The sequence below is a fragment of the Protopterus annectens genome, chromosome 9.part0 (genome assembly GCF_019279795.1).
Source record: "Protopterus annectens isolate FY-2018-M chromosome 9.part0, PAN1.0, whole genome shotgun sequence".
NCBI classification, from domain to species: Eukaryota; Metazoa; Chordata; order Ceratodontiformes; family Protopteridae; genus Protopterus; species Protopterus annectens.
The window spans coordinates 854,767,831-854,792,682 of record NC_056743.1 but is presented as its reverse complement, the minus strand read 5'-3'; the positions used below and the strand labels follow the sequence as shown (position 1 = coordinate 854,792,682).

Below are 24,852 nucleotides of genomic sequence, written 5' to 3'. Positions count from 1 at the left end.
TTTTGCTGATCCCTGGGCTTTGTCTTGGTTCCTGTACTTCTCCATTTTCTTTATTTGGTCAGGGGGAAGTTTCTTTACTCACCAGTGGGAGTGGGGAGTACTGAGCTGCCTGTTTGTCCTCAGAGGAGTGGTTTTTAAGACAGTAATTTGTAGTTCAGTGGCCATTTTGGGTCATTTCCTGCCTTTTCCAGCCCCCTGCTATAAAGCACGCTTTAGCGTGGAGTTGCCACTAGAGCAGCATCGGGCAGCGCCGGTTTAACAAGGTTAAACTTTTTCTGGCTCCATAAAGTCTGTTCTTCATTTTTTCCCTTAGAACTGCTGTACTAGTAACCTAAACAGTATATCCCTTGACTAAAAAGCGCAGCACTTGTTCCTAAAAGTTTTTTTTTTCTCAAAAAAAAAAAAAAAAAATACAAAGTCCCTCACTTGCGAAACCCCCCAGGAGTACCCACTTCCTTACTAAGTCCTCTCTTATTCAGTCTCATACCTAACTTCTTAATTTTTCTAGCATGTCGAAGGGCCAGATGCTGGCGTCCTCTCCTTCCCAGTTGGTGAATCTGGGAATATTGAGGCAATGTTACAATTGCCTCATATACACAGACAACCCTCTCCTCCTCCCACATAACACAAATACTTGCGAGAGATGCAGCTATTTAGCCAAACTGGAGGCTGAGCTCTCTCAACTTAGGACTGGCAAGACCAGACAGGAGCAGAAGGCAACTACACACACCACAAAACCAGCCTCACATAATGCTACCACACCACTGAATCAAACACATAAAGACATACTCGGAGGCTCTGAGTAAAAATTTACCTAAACAGCAGAGGCCTCCAAAGCAGACACCCAAACAACTGCTACCTCAAGACACCCCACAAGCAACTCATAAATCACAAAATCAGTGTGCAAAGCAGTCACAGCCCTTAAGGTCAAATACAACACCAAACATACTTGTCATAGGTGACTCCATAGTCAGACACACTGAAGTCCCACTCACCAGGCTGAACAAGGAGAGGGTCACAGTAAGCTGCCTATCAGGCGCTAGAATCCGCCACATAACAGAAGCACTCGGGTCACTCCACGGCAAGTACAAATATGACACGGTCATTGTCCATGCTGGTGTGAACGACCTGAGACGTACCTCCCTGGACTACATGAAAAGAGACATAGAGGAGCTCTCTGATTATGTAGCCCAGGCAGGTATGACCCTGACCCTGAGCAGTATCCTTCCTTCACCAAGAATGATGCCACAATATAGAGACAAGATGATCAGCTTTAACAATTGGCTTAATGTCTGGTGTCATTCAAAGGGGATCCAGTGTCTGTCTGCCTGGGATGACATGCTTGACAAGCCATGCTGCTTCGCAAGGGATGGCTTGCACCTGTCACCCCTGGGATTCCAGATATTGGCTAAGGCTCTTGCCACCCCCATAGTGCCTTTTTTAGGCAAGGCTCAAATTCTAAACCTACCACCCTAGAAAACAAAAATGGGAAGAAACTGAGGGTAATGCTGCTCAATGCCAGAAGTCTAAATCTCAAAATGCACGCACTCGAGGCCCTTCTCAGTATGGAGAACATCGATGTCTGTGCTGTTACTGAAACCTGGTTCAAGGCTCCTGAGAACACCCTGGCACTATTAGGTTTTACCTCATATCATGCGTTCCGGCCCCAAAACCCGGACCACACCACAAAAGGAGGGGGTGTATCCATATTCATAAAGGATACCCACACCTCCAGGTTGGTGGCAACGCACGAAGCTTTGGGAGCCATCCAGGTGCAACTAACCATAGGCAAAACTGCTCTACAAATTGTAGCATGCTACAGGCCACCCTCTTAAACTCAGGAACCCCACACAGCCTTCCTGAAGACACTGGAGGGTATAACTGTATCTCCAAACACCATCATATTGGGTGACTTCAACTACCCGAATATAGACTGGGAATATTACTCAAGCCCTAACTTTCTAGCCCAACGGTTCCTGGAGTTCATAAATTCAAATGCCATGGAACAGCTAGTCACTGTTCCCACGAGAGGAGAAAATATACTAGATCTCATTATCACAAACATGGGGACAAAATGTTCCACACCGGAAGTATATCCCTCATTGGTGAGATCTGATCATAAACTAATCTCACTGGAAATCCACATCCCGCCCCCACCCCAAACAAAAGACCACAGTGAAGAACTTCTCTAAAGCAAACTTCACACTACTCAAGACTGGTGTGGTATCCTTCAAGGCCCCTGAGCCAGTGGAAACCACAACCCAAGCTGCGGAAGCCCTTACAAATGCCTTCTATGAACACCTCCAGGACTGCATGGATCAGGCAATCCCAAATACAACCAAGACTCTTTCCACAAAGGGCAAACGTCCAGTCTGGTGGACCCCAGCCATTAACAAACTTTACAATAAGAGGAGAAAGCTATTACATGATAGAACAAAATCCATAAAAGGGAAGTCACCCCTGATCATTATTAGTAAAAAATACGAGCACTCATAAAATCAACTAAGGCCAATTTTGAGAGAAAAATTGCCATGGATTCAAAGGACAATCATAAGGCCTTTTTCAGCTATGTTAGGAACCTGGGTGGAAACTCCCAGATATGCTCAGAATTAGTCCAAAATGATACAAAAATCACTGAACCCACAGACATTGACAACATACTGGCAGACAGGTTCAGTGCAAACTTCACCCCCCTCTCCCCCCCTAAAGGAGAGATAACTGTCCCAGCGGAGTGTAGCCTCCCAGACATCTCAAATGCGCAGGTGAAAGCTGCTCTCTCTAAAGCTAAAAACACAGCATCAATGGGACCGGATGGTGTCCCCGGCTGCGTGCTACACGAGCTAAATGAGGAATTAAACCCACACATAAGGCAGCTGTTTAATCTCAGCCTTACCACAGGATACGTGTCCAAGGAGTGGCGTACGGCAACTGTGGTCCCACTCCACAAAGGCGGTGCCTCTACGGACCCTGGTAATTACCACCCCATAAGCTTAACAAGTCTAGTCTGCAAAGCTATGGACAGGATCATAATGGAGCTCATAAACAAAGATATAGGGGACTTGCAGACATTGGACCCGACCTAGTTTGGCTTTGTCAAGGGCAGATCATGCCTTTTGAACTTGGTCGACTTCTTCGAAACAGTCACCAAGGCCATTGATGAGGGAAAGGCAGTCCATACAGCCTACCTTGACCTTGCAAAGGCTTTCGACACAATACCCCACTCGGGTATTGTAGAAAAACTTACCAGCTTAAATGTAAACCCATATGTCACAAGATGGGTTGCAAACTGGCTTAAGGACAGAACCCACAGGGTTAGAGTTGCTGGCGCTATGTCAGACTCCAAGCCGGTCACAAGTGGTGTCCCACAGGGCTCGGTCCATGGCCCCCTATTGTTCGGCATCTACTTCTCAGAAGTACAGGCCAACATGGGAGGACTTTGGCTGACAAAGTTTGCAGACGACTGCAAACTGGGCGCCATAGTGGAAAGTGCATCGGACACATATCCTTCAAAAGGGACTCATGGAAACAGCTGGTGCCAGAGCCATGGCCTGAAGTTAAACGCCAAAAAATGTATAGTCATACCCTTCGGGAAAAACAAGCTAACCCCAAGCTACCATATAGGTGGCAATCCACTAAGCACAGAAGAGGTTATCAGGGACCTGGGGACCCAGGTTGACAGTGGCCTATCTTTTGACACTCACATTGCTAAAGTGGTTAGAAAGACCTTCTACATTGCCCACCTGATCATGAAGGGATTCACATCCAGATCTAGTGAGGTAATTGTTCCCCTGTACTCTTCACTTAACAGACCAATGATCGAGTACAATGCCCCATTCGGGATGTATCTCACCCGACATCTGCAGCAATTGGAGAGACCCCAAAAGTTCCTCACCAAAAGGATAAAGGGACTCCAAAATCTGTCATATGCTGCCAGATTGAAGAAACTCCAGCTCTATTCAGTCGCATACCGTCTGCTCAGAGGTGACATGTGCCTGACATACAAGGCCATGTCCAACCCGGAATTAATGGACATGCTCCACCTCAAAAAAATCCAAATCCACCAAAACCACTAGAGCAAGGGACTTAAACCTTAGCACGGATATAAATAGGACGTGCTGGAGGGATAGATTTATCACTCAGAGACTCCCTATGCTGTGGAATAAAATCCCGGTCCATGTCAGGCAGAGCACCTCGCTGGCTCTGTTCAAGAGAAATCTTGACCTGTGGATGGGAGATCGTAGGTTTACCCCGGGAATCATCTCTGTGTCACTGCTGGACACAGGCACAAACTAATGGGCACAGTATTTTTTCATATAAGGGGTGGCGTAAGCCACAACACTTTGGGCTAGGCTTATAAATGCCTTAGGGCAGATAGCCTAGTATAAACCTATGAACCTATGAAACACCAAGGATGGCAACACAGCAGCTTTACCAATTAAACCACTCAGCAGTAGCATCGGGAACAAGGAGGCTGATAAACAATCTACTGAAGCAATACTACTCTTACAAGAGATGAACGGGAGTATTTGTGTTGCGTGTCAAAAAAAAAAAGAAAGGAAAAAAAGAAATTAGGAGTATACTTTCATGAATAAAAGTAACAGTAACAAACTAAAACATAAGTTGCACTTTGTAGCCGTGATATAACAGTTACTCCAAGAAAGTACCGACGATATCAAAACAGAAGCCCCACTGGCTAAACCACTTAGCGATAATATCAGGAGCAAGGTTTTTGATAAACAAGTAAGGCAATCTACTGAAGTACTGCTTACAACGTGCGATTGTGATTGAAATAAGCAACTGAAAACGAAACACACTGCAAGGTTACCCCAAGAAAGCCTGCATCCTGCAAATTCTAAGCTAGTAATTTACCCAAGCAAACATTTTGGTATCACTCATGAAAACGATTACGTCTAATAGCAGTTACGCTGCAATTAACAAACACCACAAAATAAAATATTTGCTACACTGAAGCTGCAACTATACAGTACAACATTTTAAGACAGTGATCTAAAACATATACGCAAGCCATTACACTAAAGTTTGACTAGTAAACCACACATTTTGTTATTGCCTTAGCCAGTGACAAACATCGGTTTCACAAAGACATGCACATCATATAAGAACTGAAATGGTTGGACCCAAAAAAAGAAAATCCAGTTACATTTTGGAACCATAACATGTTATTATGTAATGAGAACAATGACAGAGTGGCATACCCACCCCAACATCTCTACATTTGTCTTCATCCTGAACTACTGAAGCCATATTATCAATAAGAAGCAGGTTCACATTCTCTTCCTCCACTTCCGTCTTCATAATCTGACGTCAGTCATCACCTGAAGCAAAGCAGCCAAGAGATTAACATTTCATACGGCGAAAGTCAATGGTTTACCAGTCATTCCATTCTTCGTAACACCAGCCTACAGAAATAGTACGAAAAAAAGACTACATCTCCCATGATACTTTGAGTAACAGCCACTAGTGGTTCCTGCTCAGATTTCTTTTTTTATTTCTACGTGACACAATGGAATTATCAATTCAATAACTATGGGATCGTACTAATTTGTCTATCCATATTAAAATGTAGCGTGACTTGTTTCAGTACTGTCATGCTAATAACACGACTTTGATGCTTTTGTGGAACCAAACTTTTGGCGTGCATTGTGGAACTACATAAACACCGACGAACATATTTGCAATCGGATTATAAATACTTGTAACGTCATTTCCTCTGTCTTTTCCGAGGGAGTTGTAGCAATGGTGAGTGAGAGTCATTTATGTCCGTGATACAACAATCGTACTCCATCCTGTAATAGTGTGAAGTGTAGGGGGTTGTAAATACTGTGTTTTTCTTGTTGGGTTTGTTACATTCGGTTTTTGGGGTCTGTGATAGCGCAATCTGTAGTAGAAGTTATGAGAGAATAAAAAGGATGCATTCCGGTTTCGGATCTTATTTGTTTTAACTACACTGATGCTGTGACGCTAGTATTTGCCTGTAGCTTTGGATTAGTATTCCTGCTGTTTGAATTCCTTTTGTAGTTTTAAACTGTTAAGCCATTTTGATGGTTCTGTTTGGTACTGTATTGCTTTGGAGTATGTGTACGAGTTAAAGAATGCTGTGAAGTATGTGGTTGGACTACAGAATATCACAGTCTTTGCACCAAATATAGTGGCGGATTATGTGAATTATTACTTTTAAGGATTGTGTCCTTTTACGTGAGTTGGATTTTGATATCTTGGCGAAAAAGATGCAGACTGAATAATCGCTCTTGAGGTTCTTTATTGGAGAAATGTTGTGCGGTATTATTGAAAAGGTAGACAAACTTAGTGTTTCTACTTAGCATGTTAGCTACCCAAGAGATTCCACGTTGTAAAAGTTGGTGTTTACCTGATTGAAGGCAAATTTCTAACCGGGACCAATGCTGGCCCTTCTCCATTTCGGCATTTATCTTCAGGACATCAGTTCGTTAAATATTTATCTGCGTAGCCCTGTCAAACTGGAGGAAGCAAACTCGATGTGCCCAGTCCGTTGGCAGGGTATGGGGGAATCAAACGGCTAAACTAATGTCCTGTGGTTGTCAAAGTTTAGTGATAACTGTTGGCTGGCCCCTTGTTACCAGCTCTTGCACAGATGCTAATATGTTCAGGCAAGGGCTGAAATGTCTAGTATACTTGGAGTCTGTTTCAATTTAAGTGTAAGCAGTAAGTGTTAAAGTTGCAAAGTTGTTCCTGTCTCCTATGTTAGCTTTTTAGGTAGATATGGTCATAAGAAATCTGGGTAGTTGTACAACCACTCTCATTTAAGTTTTATGCTTCTGCCAGGAAATTCTAGCTGGACAGTGTAAGCAGTAAATGTTAGATTGGTTGCAAAGTTGTTCCGGTCTTCTTTGTTACCTTTTAAGGTAGATATGGTTATAAGAAATCTGGGTAGTTGTACAGCCGCTCTCATTTAAGCTTCATGCTTCTGCCAGGAAATTCTAGCTGGACAAGTTTAAATTTCCAAGTGAATCTCTCCTCAAGATCTGGAGGATTCACCTTGTTTTTTTTCGACTATCTGAGATTTGCACAACTCTTCACACTCAAAGCGCTAGCCTCTCCAAGGTACCCTGTCTCTCTTTGATTTGTAAAAGACACAATCCTCTCTGACCTCATGTTGGTGCTTTTGCAAGTGCCCTTGCTAGGGGACTAAAACCTACACTGAAACTATTTGCTGGAGGTATAGGCTTGTACCTCAACATTAGTGTCTAGAGTAAGTTACTAATGTGTGTTTGAAATGTCATGGCCCACTTTAGCAAGTCCTGTAATGCTAAAACGAATACCCAAAAACCAAGTAATTGATGGCCTTTTTATTTATTTGTTTTTTTTTTTTTTAATTTTGGAATACTCCCTTTTTGTCAAGATAGGGTGATCCTTGGAGTTGATGTGTGTATGATAGTCCTTGGAGTTAGTGTATCAATATATGTATGTGTTGCCCCAGCCGAAGAAAAATGTTCAGTATTTGCTCTTACCCTGAATTTTTAGTGTTTTTGGTATGTTGGCACTCTAGGTTACAAGTGCTGACATTTAAATGGGGAGCCTTTTCAGTACTTCTAAAGGTTGTATTGATTTAAATGGGTAGGCACAGGCTTGCACCAGGGTTATGTATGGCCCGCTTGACTTGTGTGGGTATTAGTGTTTTATAAAGAAAGATTGGTAAGAACTCTGCACTGTTTTTGCTTGGGTATATATTAAGCACTTCAGGATTCTTGTGATCTTGCTTGTGGGGTGCTAACAGTGGCTTATGAAAGTAATACTAAATGTTGCTGATGTGAGATATGTGAATGAAAAAGATGAGAATTCCTGTTTAAGACCACTAGAATGGCAGTGGATACTGTTTTGCAGTAGACTGTAAATTCTGCACCCCCCAAGTCTTTAAAGTCTGGAGAGGATTTCAGTTTCATCCAAGTAGCTTGTGCGGAGAAGTAGAAATTGCATATTTTTTGCACTGTGATGCTAGGGAATGAGTTGAGAAACTAATGTGTTCTAAAATTTACAGGCCCTTGTAATTCCTGAGAAGTTTCAGCACATTCTTCGTGTTCTCAACACGAACATTGATGGACGCAGAAAGATTGCCTTTGCTATCACAGCTATTAAGGTAATATTTATTATTGCTTTGATTTACAGGAATGGTTTCTGCTTTTGAAAAGTGTGATTGCTTGCTTGGACCATTATTTATGTACTAGATTTCTGTCAGTGAATGAAATTACTGTAATATATAAAGTTGCAACTGTATTTTGGTTTGGTAACCAGGCTGCTGTTGCAGTGGTGAGGGCCACATTTTAGTAAAAGTCTAGGTGTGCATATAAAGCAGAATTCAATGTTTTTTTTCTTGATTTAGCGAGGAGTACATTGCAGAAATGGAGAAGAATTTTTTTAATAGTTCTTTAGTGGTAACCACGTCTATCCAGATAAGAGGGGTGGTAGGTGAAACATGTTGAGAGGAAAGGTCAAGTTGGTGAGTTCTTTATATTCCTGTTGAAAGGAGTACTGATTTTTGTGGGATCATGGACTAAAAGCTTTTGTTCTAACCTTTTTTGGGGTTTGCAAATGCAATATATGGAGTTGTGGTTCAGAATATTGGGGTTAATACTCTGGGTACTTATTTGTTTTGGTCTAGTTGGGGGTGTAACAAGCAAGGCAAGTCCCAAGTCAAACAGATCAGCACAGAGGGGTGAATAAAAATGGGTGTCCTAGCTCAGTGTTTAGAATTTCAAGTAGGTTGGCCACAGCAACCTGTTTCTGCAGTGTGAGTGGCTTTTTAGAGGCAATTAAACTAGTTTGACTGTGACAGTGTGGAAATGAATAGCACCTTAGAATGCCTTTTAAAAATGCTGCTCACATCAGCATTTGTGGCTGTGGTCCTGTCTAAACAATATATTTAAAGTGTTTGGTGTCCAGGCTTGCTTTTTAGTCATGACTCAAATTGGTGTGTAGCTTGGAAGTAAGGATTTGGCATTGTGTGCAAGTCTTGGGAAGCTAGAAGCACCACATGACTGAAGATGTATGGCTGTAGGCCATTTTGACTGGAGTTGACAAGTTAAGGATGGTGTTCAACTGGGATGTTGGTGATGGTAGAGAAGTAGGTTTCCAAGAAATGCAGGGTACTCTGTGTCAGAGGGTAAAGTTTAGTTGTAATGCTGAAGGCACTGAACTAAGGTTGGAGTAAAGTAACTTGTTTAACTTTGGACTAATCAAATCTTGTAAGTAAATTCTTAAAGTTGAAGAAAAATGGAAACTGCCAAGACAAAAGGAATTTAACATGTAATTGGGTTTATGGGATTTGTACGGGGGTAGTAATGAGTAGCTATGTAAGGGGTTGCCACACTTGGTGTAATGTTGGAGGTGATAACATGGGTGACGCTATCAAAAGGTAATTGCACATGTGGTGCGAGTACGTAGTAGGATGGTTATTTGGCGTAGTAGGATGGTTATTTGGCGTAGTCCTCTGGCTGTAAGACATGATCTCTATTTGGAGTATGTGGCGAGGTAACATGAAGAGGGAAGTAGCTTGCTGTGCCTTCTTTGCTAGGGTCTGTACTCGGAGCTTTACTGTTGCTTGAGCTTGTGAGCCTGCAAGTGGTAGCTAGTTGAAAGGGGTGTAAAATAATACCACTTGGGTTTTGTGGTGAATGAGTCTAGGAATGCTGAGTTGCTTTAGGGAGATGCATCAAAAATTAGAAATTTGAGGGGAGGGCAAAGAAAGATGCAGGAAGACTGTTTGTTTTTACTCAGAAGTAAAGAGCAATGGAAGGAAGCTGGTAAGTTAAATAGGAAGTTAGAAAAGGAAAAAAGGGGATAAGCAACTGATTTATATCTGAGAAGTGTCTCTCCTTTTATTGACGTCTAGTGACAATAGTTCATTATATGTATACCTAACTTTAGCACTTAATGCTCTGTTTAGTAGAGCTTTTTGCTCCTTCCAAGGAAGTTGGATATCCCATAGTTTAATACAGTTGAGTAAGTAGATAACTTCTGTCCACAGCGTGGTAAATGGACAGACTTGCACTTTTAGGGCAGTGTGCCTAAGGTCTAAGTAGCCCAGTTTTGACACATACTGTCAACTTGCAGTGAGTGTTCTGGGGGGGGGGGGGTACTTTTCAATAGGTACATACCAGATTTTACTTTGCATCTCCTAACCTTTCTGATTTACATTGGATACTGCTTTTTGCAGTATTGCAAAACATTCCTGCTAGACGAAAGGCTATAAAGGTAGTATTCGGTTTCTTGTTTTCATGGTTTTGAATATGTTGAATGAAGGGTGTTTGCTTGTGTAACACTAATTTTTTTTTTTTGCCTTCTCTCAGGGTGTTGGCAGGCGTTATGCCCATGTTGTGCTAAGGAAAGCGGACATTGACCTGAGTAAGAGGGCTGGAGAACTGACGGAAGACGAGGTAAGAGTCTGAACGGCTTTCCAAACTTTTAGCTGTTCGTTTGCTGCTATTTGTTTGTTCTGAACACTGCACTTACAGAAAACTAATTCTGCTTACCTGACCAGTCTTCAGTAGGCTGATCATTTTCTGTGGCTAGAGTGCTGCATCTTTAGGGAGATTTGGGACATAATGACATGAATTTTTGTGAAAGTAGGAGCAATACATCTGAGTACTGATTTGAAGGTGGACTAGTAATGCAGAAATATATTTCTGGGTGGAGTGGTCATGACAGCCCTTCTGTCAGGAAGGTGCTTAATATTCTGCATACACTGGGTCTGTGAACTGAAACTGCAATTTACTTTGCCTGTAAAGAGGATGTGATCGCAGCATAATGTAATAAAGATTCAAAAAATGAAAGATTGTGGCATTGACTGTTTCTAAAACAGTTAATTGGGGGTGAAAAATCAGTGTACCTGCTGTTCCATTTGAGTTGTTTGCTTTTCAGGTTGAAAATCAGTGTACCTGCTGTTCCATTTGAGTTGTTTGCTTTTCAGGTTGAACGTGTAATCACCATCATGCAAAACCCCCGCCAGTACAAAATCCCAGACTGGTTTCTTAACAGACAGAAGGACATTAAAGATGGCAAATACAGTCAGGTAAATTTTTTTCCTGTTTTTCCAGTTGTCTTCTGGCATTGCCAAGATATTTTGAGTCCTTTTCTTTTGACATGTTAATCTTAAATTTTTCACTCGTATGGTTGTTAAACTGAAATTTTCACTCGTATGGTTGCTGAAATGTGGCATGAAGTACCACAGCTAAAAAGTTAAACTCTTTTGGGGGGGGGGGGGTTAATAGGCATTCATTTTGACAGCAGTAGATAACGCAGAGCAAGTGACTAAATTTGAATGATGTATTGTGATCCATGTGGGGGGTGTAGATATTTGGTATTCAGGCTTTTAAAACTAGCATGGTTCCGTTCTAGCTACTATTTATTTTTGCATTTGTTCTTCTCTTGTTCTACAGGTCTTGGCAAACGGTCTTGACAACAAGCTCCGTGAGGACTTGGAGCGTTTGAAGAAAATTCGTGCCCACAGGGGTCTGCGACACTTCTGGGGGTAAGAAAAGCTGGAGTCATTGATATTCTGTTTTGACATGTAGCTTGCCTCTTTGGGTACTGTACTTGTATGTTGCATGATCTCATCATGGCTTGCAGTGCTCCTGTATAATTTGGATAAATGGTTACTACTTGTGGAAATTACATTTTGCTTTTGCTAACATAAGTGTATAGTTGTATTCTGTATGTACAGCAGGTTGTATTTCTCTGTCCAGAAGAGCTCCATGTCTGCATTTGGTCTGTACATTAGTAGTTCTGATATGGCCAGTTCAGTGACTTATTACAGTGCGCTCACCCTGTTCTAGATTTAATCCTACAAGATGCTGGGGTCCATTATTCAAGGTTTGTTTCACACCACACAGCAGCTTTTGCAGGTTAGCTTGTTAGCATGATCCGTTTCCTAGTCTGTCTTTGTCACAAGTTTGATTCAGTTCTTATCTGTAACTTTCTCTTGGTTGTCCACAGCTCATAATTTGAAAAATTGGGATCTTATGTCCACTATTCATTTATCATGTCGGCAGACTTTTCTTTTCTTCCGTACTTTGATAGACAATGTCCCCTTTTCTTGAGCTGTGCCTTATAGTACACACTATGTTTTAAAAAGACACTAGTATTTCTCATTTGTCTATCATGGAGTTGTGTGATTTTTTTTTTTTAGTTAACTTTTAAAAGATTTCAGGTTACCGTCCTCTTGCTCTGCTGTCCTTGACACAACTGTCAAACCCCCTAGCATTACAGCAAATGCAATTCAGTTTTTTGAACTGCTCTTAATCCTACCAAGTTTGTTTTGTCATCCTAGCTTCTAATTATAGGCCAGTAGATATCTGCACCCTCATTAGTATTATGTAGGCTAGTTGAAGCGCGATACTTTATCGCATTACCAACATGACTTCCTCTCTGGGTTTTAAATGCTCCCATGCAAATTCACTGTTTAGGCTTACTCCAGTGTGGCAGTGGGCTTTATCTTCAGGCTGCAAGTTTGACAGTACAGCTTGCCCTCTTCTACTAAAAACTCAGGTTTTCTTGCAGGTACGACAATTGTTTTGCAGCTGCCCATGCAACAGAACTGTCATATGAGGCAGTAACAGGTCTGATGGCAAATGTGCTAAAGTAGCTCAAGGCTTTGGTGGACCACTGCTTGCTCAGTTTGAGTTGCAGGAGAATTGCCTAATCTGGGCCAAACTTTTCAGGGTTGTGCAGCCTCTGCCAAGCGGGCAAAATGGGTAATATAGTCACTTGTACTACAGGAAGGTTTTCTTTTCTGGGGCAGTTTTCTTACCGAATATTAATTTGGTGGGGTTGTCTGCCCAAGCCCTCTATTTGGAACTCTGCAATGTCTTGATAGCAGCATTCTTGTTCTCTGAAGTACTGCTTAGATTTTATGAGTAAGTCTCTGGTTAACTGAAAATTTGGTGGGTTGCATTCTGAACCAATTAAAATGCACACAATTTCAAACTTGACCAAGGAACCCCCAGGCACCAGTTTGTATAAATATTTTGATATCTAGACTACTGTGCCTTACTGATTTGTGGATATTGACTCTCATTTTGGGTCTATCACATCAAGTAACACGAATATCAAACTATCACATGAGCGAATACCCTCACTGTAGTGTGATCTCTGAGTAGGAAAATGTATTGAGTGGGGGTGCAGCCCTGTTTTCAAGTACATGCATATTCACTCATGTATTAAATGTGATGTAGATGCAACTTTTCTTGGATACAAGTATATTCTCTGCGTAGCTCTAGTGAGCTTGAACACTGCCATTACTAAATTTCCCATTCATAGTAAGGGTAACTGCTTTTAAGCACTGAACTGCCTGTTACTTAGATGCAGTGTTGCCTGGCTCCATGGCACAGAAGGATGAATGACATACTGCAACCAGGATTGGATGTGGCACGGGCTACATCAGAAAAGGGGTGGCGTGAAAGGACATAAAGGCTTGGTCTGCTATCACTGCTGTGAGTACGGAGAGCTGAGGAGCATGTGGAGAAGTTTGTGGTGATGGCCCATTAACCCCCCCCCCCCCCCAGTCTCCAGACTAGGTGTTTATTGGAGGTCTATCCTGTTAACCTTAAACTACCACTGGTGATGGTCTATTTTGGTCTGTCCTCACACTGGTAATGAGAGATTGGGGGGGGGGGGGTAAAAAACAATTTCAGTTAGAGAAATTTAAAGTTTGTTCTTATTCTCCCAACTCTTGCACCAAACTACCCCAGGAAGATTTGCTAATGTACATGCTATTAAGTGCCTCATTTTGTGGACAGTTTCATCCACAGCTTAGTATAAAGCCTTTGGTGTTCTTTAAAAGGATCTAAGCTGTTATGGATGCTAAGTGGTATTTCAGTACAGTTCCAAGGCTGCCTGTGAGTTTAAAGTTGATTTGACTTCATGACTGGGGTGGTTGGTGCTGGATGGCAATTTGTTACCATAACGTTTTAGTCTTTCATTCTTGACTGGGTCTCTGTTCCGACCCTCAACAGATTTGGCTGCTATATCAAGCTCGCACCAGCCAAACTGTCAAGCCAGGGCTACCCATACTGCCTCTTCCCTTCAGATTTGCTGAGTGGAAAAAGATGGAAGCTCTGAACAACAACCTTGCTAGGATCCCAGGACTAGTTCTGAACCTCCAGGAGTCTTGGGGGTGGGGTGCCAAGAATGCATGAAGATTGACAACACAGATGGAATATTTGATGTCAATCTTCATTCATTCTTGACTGTTGGTAGAGTCCCTGGCTACTTGGGAAGAACATTCCTGAGTACCATAGAGCCAAAGGATGCTCTTCCCCTGGATACTGCATCCAATTTGTAATGAGCGATAGTAGCCCAATCCCCCAAGTTGCAGCTGCACATATGTCCATAGAAGCTCTGGAATGAGGCTACTGAAGTGCAAACCGCTCTGGCATTAAAGGCTACTGAAGTGGAAACAGCTCTGGTCCAGCTTCTTCTGTTTATAAATTTCTCAACCATTTTGACAGTAACTTTCAAAACTGGTTTGCCCAGTCTAGGACCAAAAAGGATAGGAACAATTGGTCCAGTTTTTCTAAGATTTTTTTTCTATCCAAGTAAAAACGTAATTATGTACATCCAACAAATGTTAAACTATTCAGCCTGGTTTGAGAAATTAAATTTGGGAAAGTCTACTTTCCCAGTTAACAAATGTTAAATAAAACTGGTAGATGAATGAACTAATATTTGACTTTTCTTTAGACAAAAAAAGAGCGATTGGGGAGTGCTCTTTGAAAAATTATATACGGGTATTTTAGACGGGCCTGTAATTCTGAGATTCTCCTGGTCAACGTGCCAGCCTGGTTTGAGAAATTTGGGGGAAAGTCTACTTTCCCAGTTAACAAATGTTAAATAAAATAAATAAAACTGGTAGATGAATGAACTAATATTTGACCTCTTTAGACAAAAAAGAGAGCGATTGGGGAGTGCTCTTTGTGAAAAATTATATACGGGTATTTTAGACGGGGCCTGTAATTCTGAGATTCTCCTGGTCAACGTGCTGGCTACCAGGAGTAGAGTTTTTTTTTTTTTCCAAGGTAAAAACTTATATCAAAGGTGGCTGCTGGTTTGAAATGTTGGACCAAACTTTGTAAGACCAAGGTGCAACAGGCTTTTTGAAATGCTGTTTCAAATGTAAAGCACCCTTAAAGGTTTTGCAGAGATGGTGGGACATCAAGGAAAGGTTTGAAATGGCAGCTAAGTGGACTCTGAAGTACATGCTCCTAACTGGAGTAAGGTGGAGAAGTTATTCCAAGACCTTGTTGATCGAGGCTGAAAAAGATCGGTAACCTTTTATCAGACCCTCCCATTTGCTGAGAGCGTTTTCTGGTGGATGGTTTGAGAAGCCAGAAGTGTCTCTTGTACTGGGAAACCAAGCTGTCGGCTTGAGATTCTGTAGGCTGGGATGGGGCCGGTTCTGTAGATGAGACTACCGGTCTGGGGTTGGATCTACAATCCACTGATAGTAAACCAAGTGAGCCCAGAGAAAGGGAAACCAGACTTGATGGGGCCAATAAGGTGCAATGAGAATCACTTTGCTTCTCAACTGTTGGGCTTTCTTCAGAAATTTGGGAGTTAGGGGGATTGGTGGAAAGGTATAAAGAAGTCCTGGGTGCCAGTCGTGGAGAAGAGCATTTCTCTTGTCCTCCCTGAGGGTGGACCAGGGCTAAGATGCTGCATTTGTGGAAGAGGCAAATGGGTCACAGCAAGGCTAACCCCATCAAATCTTTACTGCAACATTGAGCTAGAGACCACTCGTGAGGCAGGAGAATGCATCTGCTTAGTTTGTCCATAATCGCGTTGGAGTTCCCTGGAATGTGCATTGCTGTCAAAAGTGGTTGGAGGTGCTTGCAAGACTTCCCGACAAAGGGGGTAGGATCTGGTTCCCACATGTTGACTTACCAGACTGACCTGTCCAACTGAATAGCAGTTGTCCCTGAAGGGCTGGCAGATTGGAATGCTTGCTACACTAAGAGCACTGCCCTCTGTAGGGGACCAGGTGCTTTGGATGGTCGTTCCCTGAAAATGCCCCCCCCCCCCCCAAAATCAGGGATGCATCCATGGTCAATATAGCCTTGGGCTGAGAGGGGGGGGAAAGGGGTGGCTCCATAATTTGTCTTCTGGCTTCGTCCACCAGTGCAAGTCATGCTAGCACCAGTTGGTTGGTCAGATTAGGTGGGATATTGGAGGAGGTGACATTGACCACTGATGCCAGAAACCATTGACGTAGCCTCATCTGGTATTGTGCCAGAGGAACTAAGGTGATTGCCACTGTCATGGACACAGGGAGCTATAAGACTTGAAGGGCCAGAGCTTTGTCTTGAGAGTGTTACCTCAGCTTCTCCAGTCTGAAGAGGAAGAGCAGCCATGTAGGATCTTTTGTTTAGTCTTGCTCTGATGAATTCTGTGTGGGGAATAGCTTCTTTTAGAATGGAGTCCAACGTGGAAAGCAGCAGATGCCTTGTGGGGGTGGTGAGCCATTCGTCTAAATATGGAAACGCATGGAATTCCAAGTGAGCTGCTACCACTGCATGCATTTGGTGAACACCCTGTGGGCTGTGGTAAGACCACAGGGCAGTGCTCGAAATTGGTAATGACTGGCTCCTAGCCAGAAGCAGGTGTATCTTCTGGAGCATTTGTCCATTTTATGTGGCAGTATGCATCCTGAAGATCTATGGAGCACATCCAGTTGTCTCCAGAAACGGAAAGATGGACTGAACAGTGACCATCTGGAATTTTGTTGAACAAATGTTCAGTACACTGAAGTCTGATCTTCAGTCCCCTGTCTTTTTAGGCATTGGAGTAAAATCCAGATCCTGTTTGGTCTGGTGGGACATCAGTGATTGTCTGGTCTGGGACAAAGATTGAAGAGGATATGGTAACCTCTGGTAATTCTCTGCACCCACTAAGCTGTGTGCCAGGCTGCATGGTGGGACATCAGTGATTTGTCTGGTCTGGGACAAAGATTGAAGGGGATATGGTAACCTCTGGTAATTATCTGCACCCACTAAGCTGTGTGCCAGGCTGCATGGTGCAGAGAGAAGCAATCAGGCTGCTGCTCAGGAGCACTGGTAGGGTTGCCCAGAGAATCCCTGGTTACGTGGGCCTCCTCTGCCATGGGAGGGGCATCTTCCAGAAGAGTTCTCCCTTCTGCCCAGGGAGGAATACTCACCATGCAAGTCCCGAAAAGGCCTTTGGGGACTTTCTGAACCGCATCTTTCCAGCCTTCTGATTCAAGGAATAAGATGGTTGAGTGGGAAAATGTTTGCCCACAGCAGAAAGGATCTTTCCGTCCTTACTCCTAGCAAATGTCTCTGACTTTTGGGCCAAATAGCAATGAAGCATCAGTGGGAGTGTTCATAAAGAAACTTAAAGGGTCTGCAATGTCACAGGCGCAACCAGGCATGACGCCTAGTGGCAATGCCTGTACCCGCTGCCATGAAAGTCCCTTCTGCTGTATGTGCAATAACATATTTGGAGTCCAACTTGTCACAGACCTCAGACACTTAAGGTTTCTGAAAGCTGGGTTGGGAGATCCCTTTGGAGTAGAGTAAAGTGCACCAAAAATTCAAGGACCATATGGTGAAGGTCTAAGCAAAAACCTGCCTGAATCTGTCCAGTCTGGAAGGTGGACACTTGGACTTCAAGTTCCTTCTTTGGAGCAGTGGCCACCATAGCCTCTCTTGCTAGACCTTTTCACCAGGGAGGCTGATCCTCTGGCACCAAACTAATTTTATCCGGTCTGTGGGGAATTGGCTGTATAGTATTGAGGCCTTCCACGCACTATTAGTTTTGAGCAGTTTAGCAGGTGGGGCTCGCCCATGAAGTAGAAAGGTGGGCACGAAAAGCCTGCAAAAAAACATTCCTCAGTGGATGGGTTAGTGGACTTCAGTCCTCCCCTGTGTGTTAAATTTCCAGGATGTCTCTGAAGGAGACTTCTTCAGGGTGTGACAGAGGAGGACTCTCCCCTTCATCGAAATCTGCATCCTCTGACAAATTCTTCTGGAGAAGTTCTGTTACAAGGTGGCTCCTTGGAGGGGGGGGGGACACACCAGAGGAGGACTCTAAGGGGACCCTCCAAGTTTCTTGCTGCTTTCGTGCCCAGTGCCTTAGTGTAGCAGATTGTGATAGCTGTGAGCCAGAGGATACACAGATAAAACACTCCATGGACTTTGCCAGCTATGAACCTGCAGAGGCCAGGGGTGTCTACATAAACTGGAAGGCAAGCCTGCCTGAAGAGGGGTGGGAGTCCAGAACAGAGGGCAGCCTTGGAAACAGGGTCACACCCTGCTCAGAGCCCACCTCCAGAGTAGGAGCCATGAGTGGACTCCACTGCCAGGGCACCAGGAACTGTAGATGGTGCTGTGAAAATGGAGTAAGCAGCCAAATCACGGTCCTGTGGGTGGGTCTGCTCCAGAGCCACCAACCAGAGTCTGTTCCAGAACCAAGGTGAGGTCTACCATTGGCACCAGGAACATTGACGTCTAGGGCTGCAAGAGCTGTGGAGAGGTTGAAGGAGGAAGATGTGGGAGAAAGGTCTTGGATGGGGCAGGGAGACCTGGCCACCAAGAGCTGATCACTAATTTGACTACATAAACTCTGAGGTGGAATGGGCTTAACTGCTCTGAGGTGGAATGGGCTTAACTGCTAACCCAAGAAGGGGTGTATAGTGTAACTAATCCTGAGTGTACTGTAACTTTTGCACAGTGGTTGGTTGACCAATAACTTGTTTTGCAGGGGAAGAAGTAACCAGTATGCTAGGGGAGACTATTGTTGGTGCAGAGAAGGTCATTGGTACCGAATAGTCCATGCCATAGGAATGTTTGAAGTTTCAGCAGTCTGTCACAATGAGAGATGTGATGTGCTTTGGGGCCATAACAGTAGTAGTTGGTGTCTATTTTAGCATCTTGGTCCTTGGTTCAGAGGGATGAGTCTGCACCTGGCCCCTTAATAGATTTTGATTCATGTAGTTGAGGAGATACAGGAACTGAGCAACTCCTTTTCTTGGGTTTGTTTTTTTTTCCCCCTGTACCAACAGTGGTAGTTAGAAAAAAAAATCTGCAAAAAGGGTAAAGCAGGGAAAGAAAAGGGGAATAATACCAAGACTGTGTATCTAAGAATTTACCTTCCTTACCATCATTGGTATAGGTCCCTGCCTTCCCTCTTACCTCTGGTAATGTGTATCGCTCACACCAAAACAACACCACAGTAGCAACAACTATCAGGGAGTGGCAATAATTACAGTAGCTGGCGCTAAATTTAGCGCCAAGCATGGAGCATGGCAGACTCATCGGATTTCTATGTGGCAAATGAGATCTTGGGGGGGGGGGGCAGTATGGCTAGCCTTGACTTAAGAGATTCTGGCTGGCGCAAGCTTAATATAAAAGTTTGTTCCAAGCGTTGGAATAGAGACCAAACAGTCAATGAAATGCCATTCTGTTCCACTAACAGTGTTAGCACACAGGTGAGTTGGACCAGCATCTTTTACAGACGGTGGTTCTGCTTGGGGATGAAAGAGCCTCTCCTTACTGTTGCCCTGTCGCTCTAAACTTGTGAATGGTTTACAAAGTAGTATATAGTGTGTACTAATTACTTGCTAAATGTTTTGCAAAGTTATATCCAGATCAGTCAGGATTTTTAATATTTTCCATTGGAGGCAAACTCAGTGATGCAACAGAGTTATAAGATGTGTAGAGCTTGCATATTTGATGGATTGGATTATGGCTAGTGCATTCCCTGTGGTATCTGATCCTAAGTTTACATGCATGCATGAAGGAAGAGGTGATTAATGAGCTTTCCTGGTGTCCGTGCCACTTCAGTGGCACGGACTTTCATAGTGATAGCTTGGAAGGCAGGTAATTATAAGTCGTACTAATCTCAATGTACAAAAAAGCAGGGTACGGGAGAGACTGCTGTATGGATAATCCATGTACAAAACCATTGCCTAATGTCAGGTAAATTACATCATTGTGGAGGGATGCATTTGGTGGTTTTCAGCAGTCCCATCCACCAGGGAAGATGAATCCTAATTCCCAATGTAGGAACTGTGTGTATACTCCAGTATGAATTTGGCTATCAAGAATAGTGCAAGGGGGTAATGTTTTTCTCTGGGTGGGTTTATTAGTTACTAGGCTAATGGCCCTAGGGCCTTTACAAGCCTAGCCATGTTATACCTGTGTTCCCTAATTGTCTTTGGTTGGGTGGTCATTATTCAGCATAGTGTGTGGTAAATACAGATGAGGGACCATGTGTGCCACCCCTGAGTGAATCTGCATTCTTCCGTGCAGTTTGCACTCTTAACAGGGTTGTCGAGTAGCTATGCTTCAAATAAATTGGGAATTTATTCCAGAAAAGCAGCGATCTCTCCAGCATGTTCTGTTAATGTCGCAGGCTAGGTTGAGGTCCCTGGAGTGAGTGGCTTGTCGCATTTAATTTGCAGCATTCCCATTGGGGCAGGGTCAGAGACTGCGCTGTAGGCCAGACACAAAGTCTCATCTCGGCAGCCTGTGAGATGGTACAGTGATGGGTTTTCATCTTTCCACATAGGTCTTGTTTTTGAGACCATGAAGAAACCTCGGTGGTCTCTCCCAACTGCTACAGATGTCTGGTGAGGTACATGTAAAAGGGAATGTTGACCTCTGTAGTTGTCTGTGGGACAAGTGCAGAGGAGTCTGCAGTAATCCCGCCACCTCCCTGAGGAAGCGGAATGTAAATTTGTGAGGATGAATTTGTTGCAAAATGCAGGGTTCTTGAGTGATGCAGTTGGTCTAGTTATTTTAATAAATCTGTGTTTTTTTTGTCTCCCCCCTTAGCCTGCGTGTGAGAGGCCAGCACACAAAGACCACTGGAAGAAGAGGTCGTACTGTGGGTGTATCAAAGAAGAAATAAGCTTGCATGCTGTCAATAAAAGTTTTAAAATCAGTTTAATTGTCATTCTTTTCAGTACCTTCATGTTGGATGCAAGTGCAGTGTTTGTTAGCATACTGCCTAAAGGAGTTCACATCTTGCTGAGAATTGTACTCCTCGAGTTGACACCACATGCAAAAGATGGGGATGGTTAAGTATGCTGAACTTCTGTGTCTCTTTGTTTAGAGAGGTTTTTGTAAGATGTAGCTCATTTGTCAAGGGATTCTGATCCTGGCTTGTCTGCAAGACCACTTGGGCTGCACAAGTAGTCTTGAACTTAGTGTTGACCACGAAAGGGTTCAGTTAACTGTAGTCTGTTCTTAAAGGGGTGCTCAGCACTTTGACATCTCCTGTGTTCGTGGAAGCATGCAACTTCTGTGGCTTGCACATGTGAGATCCACCCAGCCGGCTTTAATGAATGATTACTGTGATGTCTGCTCCCCAACACTTTTTGCAAGTAATGTTTGCAGTACAAGAAGACAAGTAATGGCTGAAGGAATAGTTTTAACTTTTTTTCATTGCAAATGGCTACTATACCTTTCAAATGCATTCCAATAGTGAGGCCTTCCATCCATTAGGTGGCATGCCAACAATTACTCCTGAAATGTAGTAGTTTGGCTGTTTACTTTGAACAAACCGAAGCTATTTGCAACCATCTGTTAAAACTGCGAGGCATGTTTTTATTCATGGCCCATGGTCTAACAAGAATAGCCAAGTTTAGCAGCAACTACAGTCATCCCATCTGCTAATTTTAAGCCAGGATCCAAGTGCACAAGTTCCATTTGTAGACTAATAGTGGGCCATGTATTAAAGGGTGAAACCCCACGTGCTGAGGTATGTCTGCCCCTCGGCTTTGCAACAAAGATGCACTTTTGGGCTAAAAGTAGCTGTAGCCACTGGCCAATTTCCCTTTGTTCTATAACTGCACCTTGTTCTGTTGCACAAGATGCTAATTGAGACTTTCTGTATTGCTTCCCCCTGTGGTGGTGAATAAACACAACAGCTGGATGTTTGCTATATGAAAAGGGAAGTGGACCATACTAACATGCAACTTCTTTTGGCTAGCTCACCTGTATATCACGTGCCTACAAGAAACATTGAGAGGTCATTGTTGGCCCAAATCAAGTAGACATGTCAATTTCATGGTGACTAACTCTAGCAATCCAACTTAGTTGTAGTAAACAAAAGTAACTTAATTTCCATTGTCTTAAAATGGGTCGAGTCCCAAATGTTTTCCACATTATGAGGAATATAGTGCAAATATTTAACAAAACAAGCAAATGCACTGCATGATCTTTGCAGAAGATGTATGCTGTTTTTTTTTTTTCCACTGGATTTTTAGTAAGACGTCCTGTTAGATTTTCGACTAAAATGCCTTCTGTGTGGAGACGTGCATGAATGGCGTACCTTTTGTTGAAGGTTGTGCGTCATGCCTGGCAAGCCGGTATGTAAAAAATCTACTGCCAATCACGAGCGGACCGGAGTTCTGCTGTGGCGACCCCTAACCAGGAAAAGCCAAAAGATGCAAGGAAATTGAAATTTCAGTGCAGGTCTGGATACTGTTTTGCTCAACTGAGTAAGAACTGGTTTGTACCTCAAACCAGGCATTATATGCAAAATGATGCAGCAACGCAACTGGAATTTCCTAACTGAACAGTAGGGGGCAATGAGTCTGATTTTTATTCTTTTCCATGACTGTCAGTATAAACACTATCGTTCATTGTATAGTTTTGAAAACTGCTCTTAACTTAATCCTGTGCTTTTTTTTTCCTTAACTTTCTCTAAATCATGTAACTAATTTGTCACTGGTATTTGTGTCCTTGTAGCTGGTATCTTCTGTTGTAACTTCTCATTTTCCTATAAAACTGTCAACTTCACATAACAAAATCTTCCTAATTTTGTAAAGTGTGCAGCTAAAGGTTTAAGGGTGGTAACTATTTAAAAGGCCAGGATCATAATGCCATGTTCTGACATGATGGAGACTGACCAAAAGTTCAGTCTTGCATTGCATATTAAGAGTGACATGTCTCAGAATATTTAATTTTCCTCCAAAGCATGACAATCTAGGGCTGTTATACATTTGGTGCCTTCCCCTGTCATGGATGTGCAGAGGGACGTCTCCCTGCAAAAACTTACAGGAGAAGATTGATGTTTATTGGAGTCTTTCTCACGTGTGTTGGAACTCTGTAGTGCATGCCAAGGTGTGTCTTTTATATATCTCTGGTGACTGAGCACTACAAAAAGTAAGACACTACTATAGATACCAGGAACAATAGTATTAAAACCAAACCAATAGACGATCAGAACATTTCTATCAAAAAACAAAGTTTAAATATACAGATAGAACCCATGCTATTCTGAAGTTTGAATTCAATTAAATCACAATGTCATCACTTCCCCTTCATGAATATATAAATACTTGAATGGATCGCATCCTAGCTTCAATTATAGGTATATTATCATTAATACCTGGCATGGTGTTACATCTCACCTCCTTTTCACTCAATGCTTTTTGTATTACTCCCTCTGTTGTGAGGGAACAAAACTTCCAACAAGGCAAAATCTACCACGTTTACTAGTGCCAGTCTTGCATGGCTTTATGTAATCTACTTTTCATATTACACCCTATTTTGTGTACAAACCTAGGGCTGTCCCCTAACAATCCATAGATGTCAAGATCACACTTCAAAATACTCCAGTTATTCTGAATAATGTTCTTAACATCTATCATTCTTATTAAAAGGCAAAATGCAAGCTTTACTCAACTCCTTAGTGGTGATCTCCTTCCCATTGGCGTTACTAAAGGTCTCTCATTAAAAATTCTAGACTTAAAACCCTTACTAGTGTGGGAAATATATTAGTAATTCCTACTGGAATATATTAGCTGCCATCCCCACATACAGAAGAAAAACATTGTAAAGGGGCAAGGTATACGAGCAGCCTGTATGACATCAGAACATACTGAAATGTTACAAGAGTTAAATTATATAGGCTCATTATTTAAGGAATGAGGATATCCCCCCACCCAGTTGTGGAAGATGCTGATACATATGTCAGCAGGGAGTGGGGTAGAAAATGCAAGCCACTACTAGGTATGGATTTGAGTAAAGGTATCGCTAATGGGAAGGAGATAGCCTTATGTAAGGGAGCAAGAGAATCCATATATTAAACAGTTGCTCCAAAGGAATAATGCATTCATGTTCACATACAGCACCTAAATTTTCTAGTTAGTCAAGTTTAGGGAACTCCAGATGCCAATGTCATACCAAAACAACAAACTTCTCAATGTCTCTTGTGAAAATGGGAGTGTTCCTCATTTTTCAGTACCACTTTATTTCCTCATGTTAATCCTGTAATTTGACAAACAGTTCAGAAGAACATAATACATCAAGGAAAGTTCCATGATAAGGAACAAAGCCATTTGTGACACAATGGAAATATCTTCTTGAATTCCATTGGGATAAGACTGATACTGGGAGTGCAAGATGGTATCCTGGTTCAAATTCTTTTTTTGGTGGGACCGGAGTGAAATGGGCATGTTGACTGATCTGAAAGCTGTCAAACCAAAAAAAAAATTGTTGCGCTATTGATCTTGGGCCACTAAAATGCAATTATTGAGCTAGGGAAAGACCAGTATCTGTCAGTGTATTAGTGATTTTGCTGTACAGCTTTAGTTTTCCACAGGGTTTCATTTTTAGCTGTTGACATCACAATTTATTTTGTTAGGTTATAGCATGTTTTGCAATGATTTTTAATCTCCCTGCTTCTCTATCTTTACACCAAGTAAAAACTTCAGACTGTTTTGGTCAGTCAAAAACTCATTACTTGTGTACATCAGTCACTTACCTTCATTATGGTTACAGTACTAGAGAAGTGCATGTAAACTTTCAAAGCAAGGTCTTTCACATGTATGAC

The 24,852-nt window shown here is 42.6% G+C and overlaps 2 protein-coding genes across 3 annotated transcripts in view; one reads left to right on the top strand and one right to left on the bottom strand.

Annotated features, from left to right (window-relative positions):
• The window catches only part of VPS52 (VPS52 subunit of GARP complex), a 449,815-nt gene extending 444,332 nt beyond the window's left edge, over window positions 1-5,483 (bottom strand). The window contains exon 1 of the mRNA XM_044083563.1: window positions 5,221-5,483. Within this exon, the coding sequence (XP_043939498.1) occupies window positions 5,221-5,316 (96 nt within the window). The 5' untranslated portion in view covers window positions 5,317-5,483. The remainder of the gene's footprint in view (window positions 1-5,220) is intronic.
• Window positions 5,484-5,625: 142 nt separating this feature from the next.
• On the top strand, window positions 5,626-20,952 carry RPS18 (ribosomal protein S18). Of its 2 annotated transcripts, none has more exons than XM_044083565.1 (6): window positions 5,626-5,760; window positions 8,036-8,134; window positions 10,344-10,430; window positions 10,964-11,065; window positions 11,433-11,524; window positions 20,844-20,952. In XM_044083565.1, the coding sequence occupies exons 1-6, from the start codon at window positions 5,758-5,760 to the stop codon at window positions 20,917-20,919; spliced, it is 459 nt and encodes a 152-aa protein (XP_043939500.1). In that variant the 5' UTR covers window positions 5,626-5,757; the 3' UTR covers window positions 20,920-20,952. The 2 variants fall into 2 exon arrangements, with proteins under 2 accessions (XP_043939500.1, XP_043939499.1); XM_044083564.1 differs by lacking the exon at window positions 5,626-5,760 and adding an exon at window positions 6,276-6,314.
• The last annotated feature ends 3,900 nt before the right edge of the window (window positions 20,953-24,852 follow it).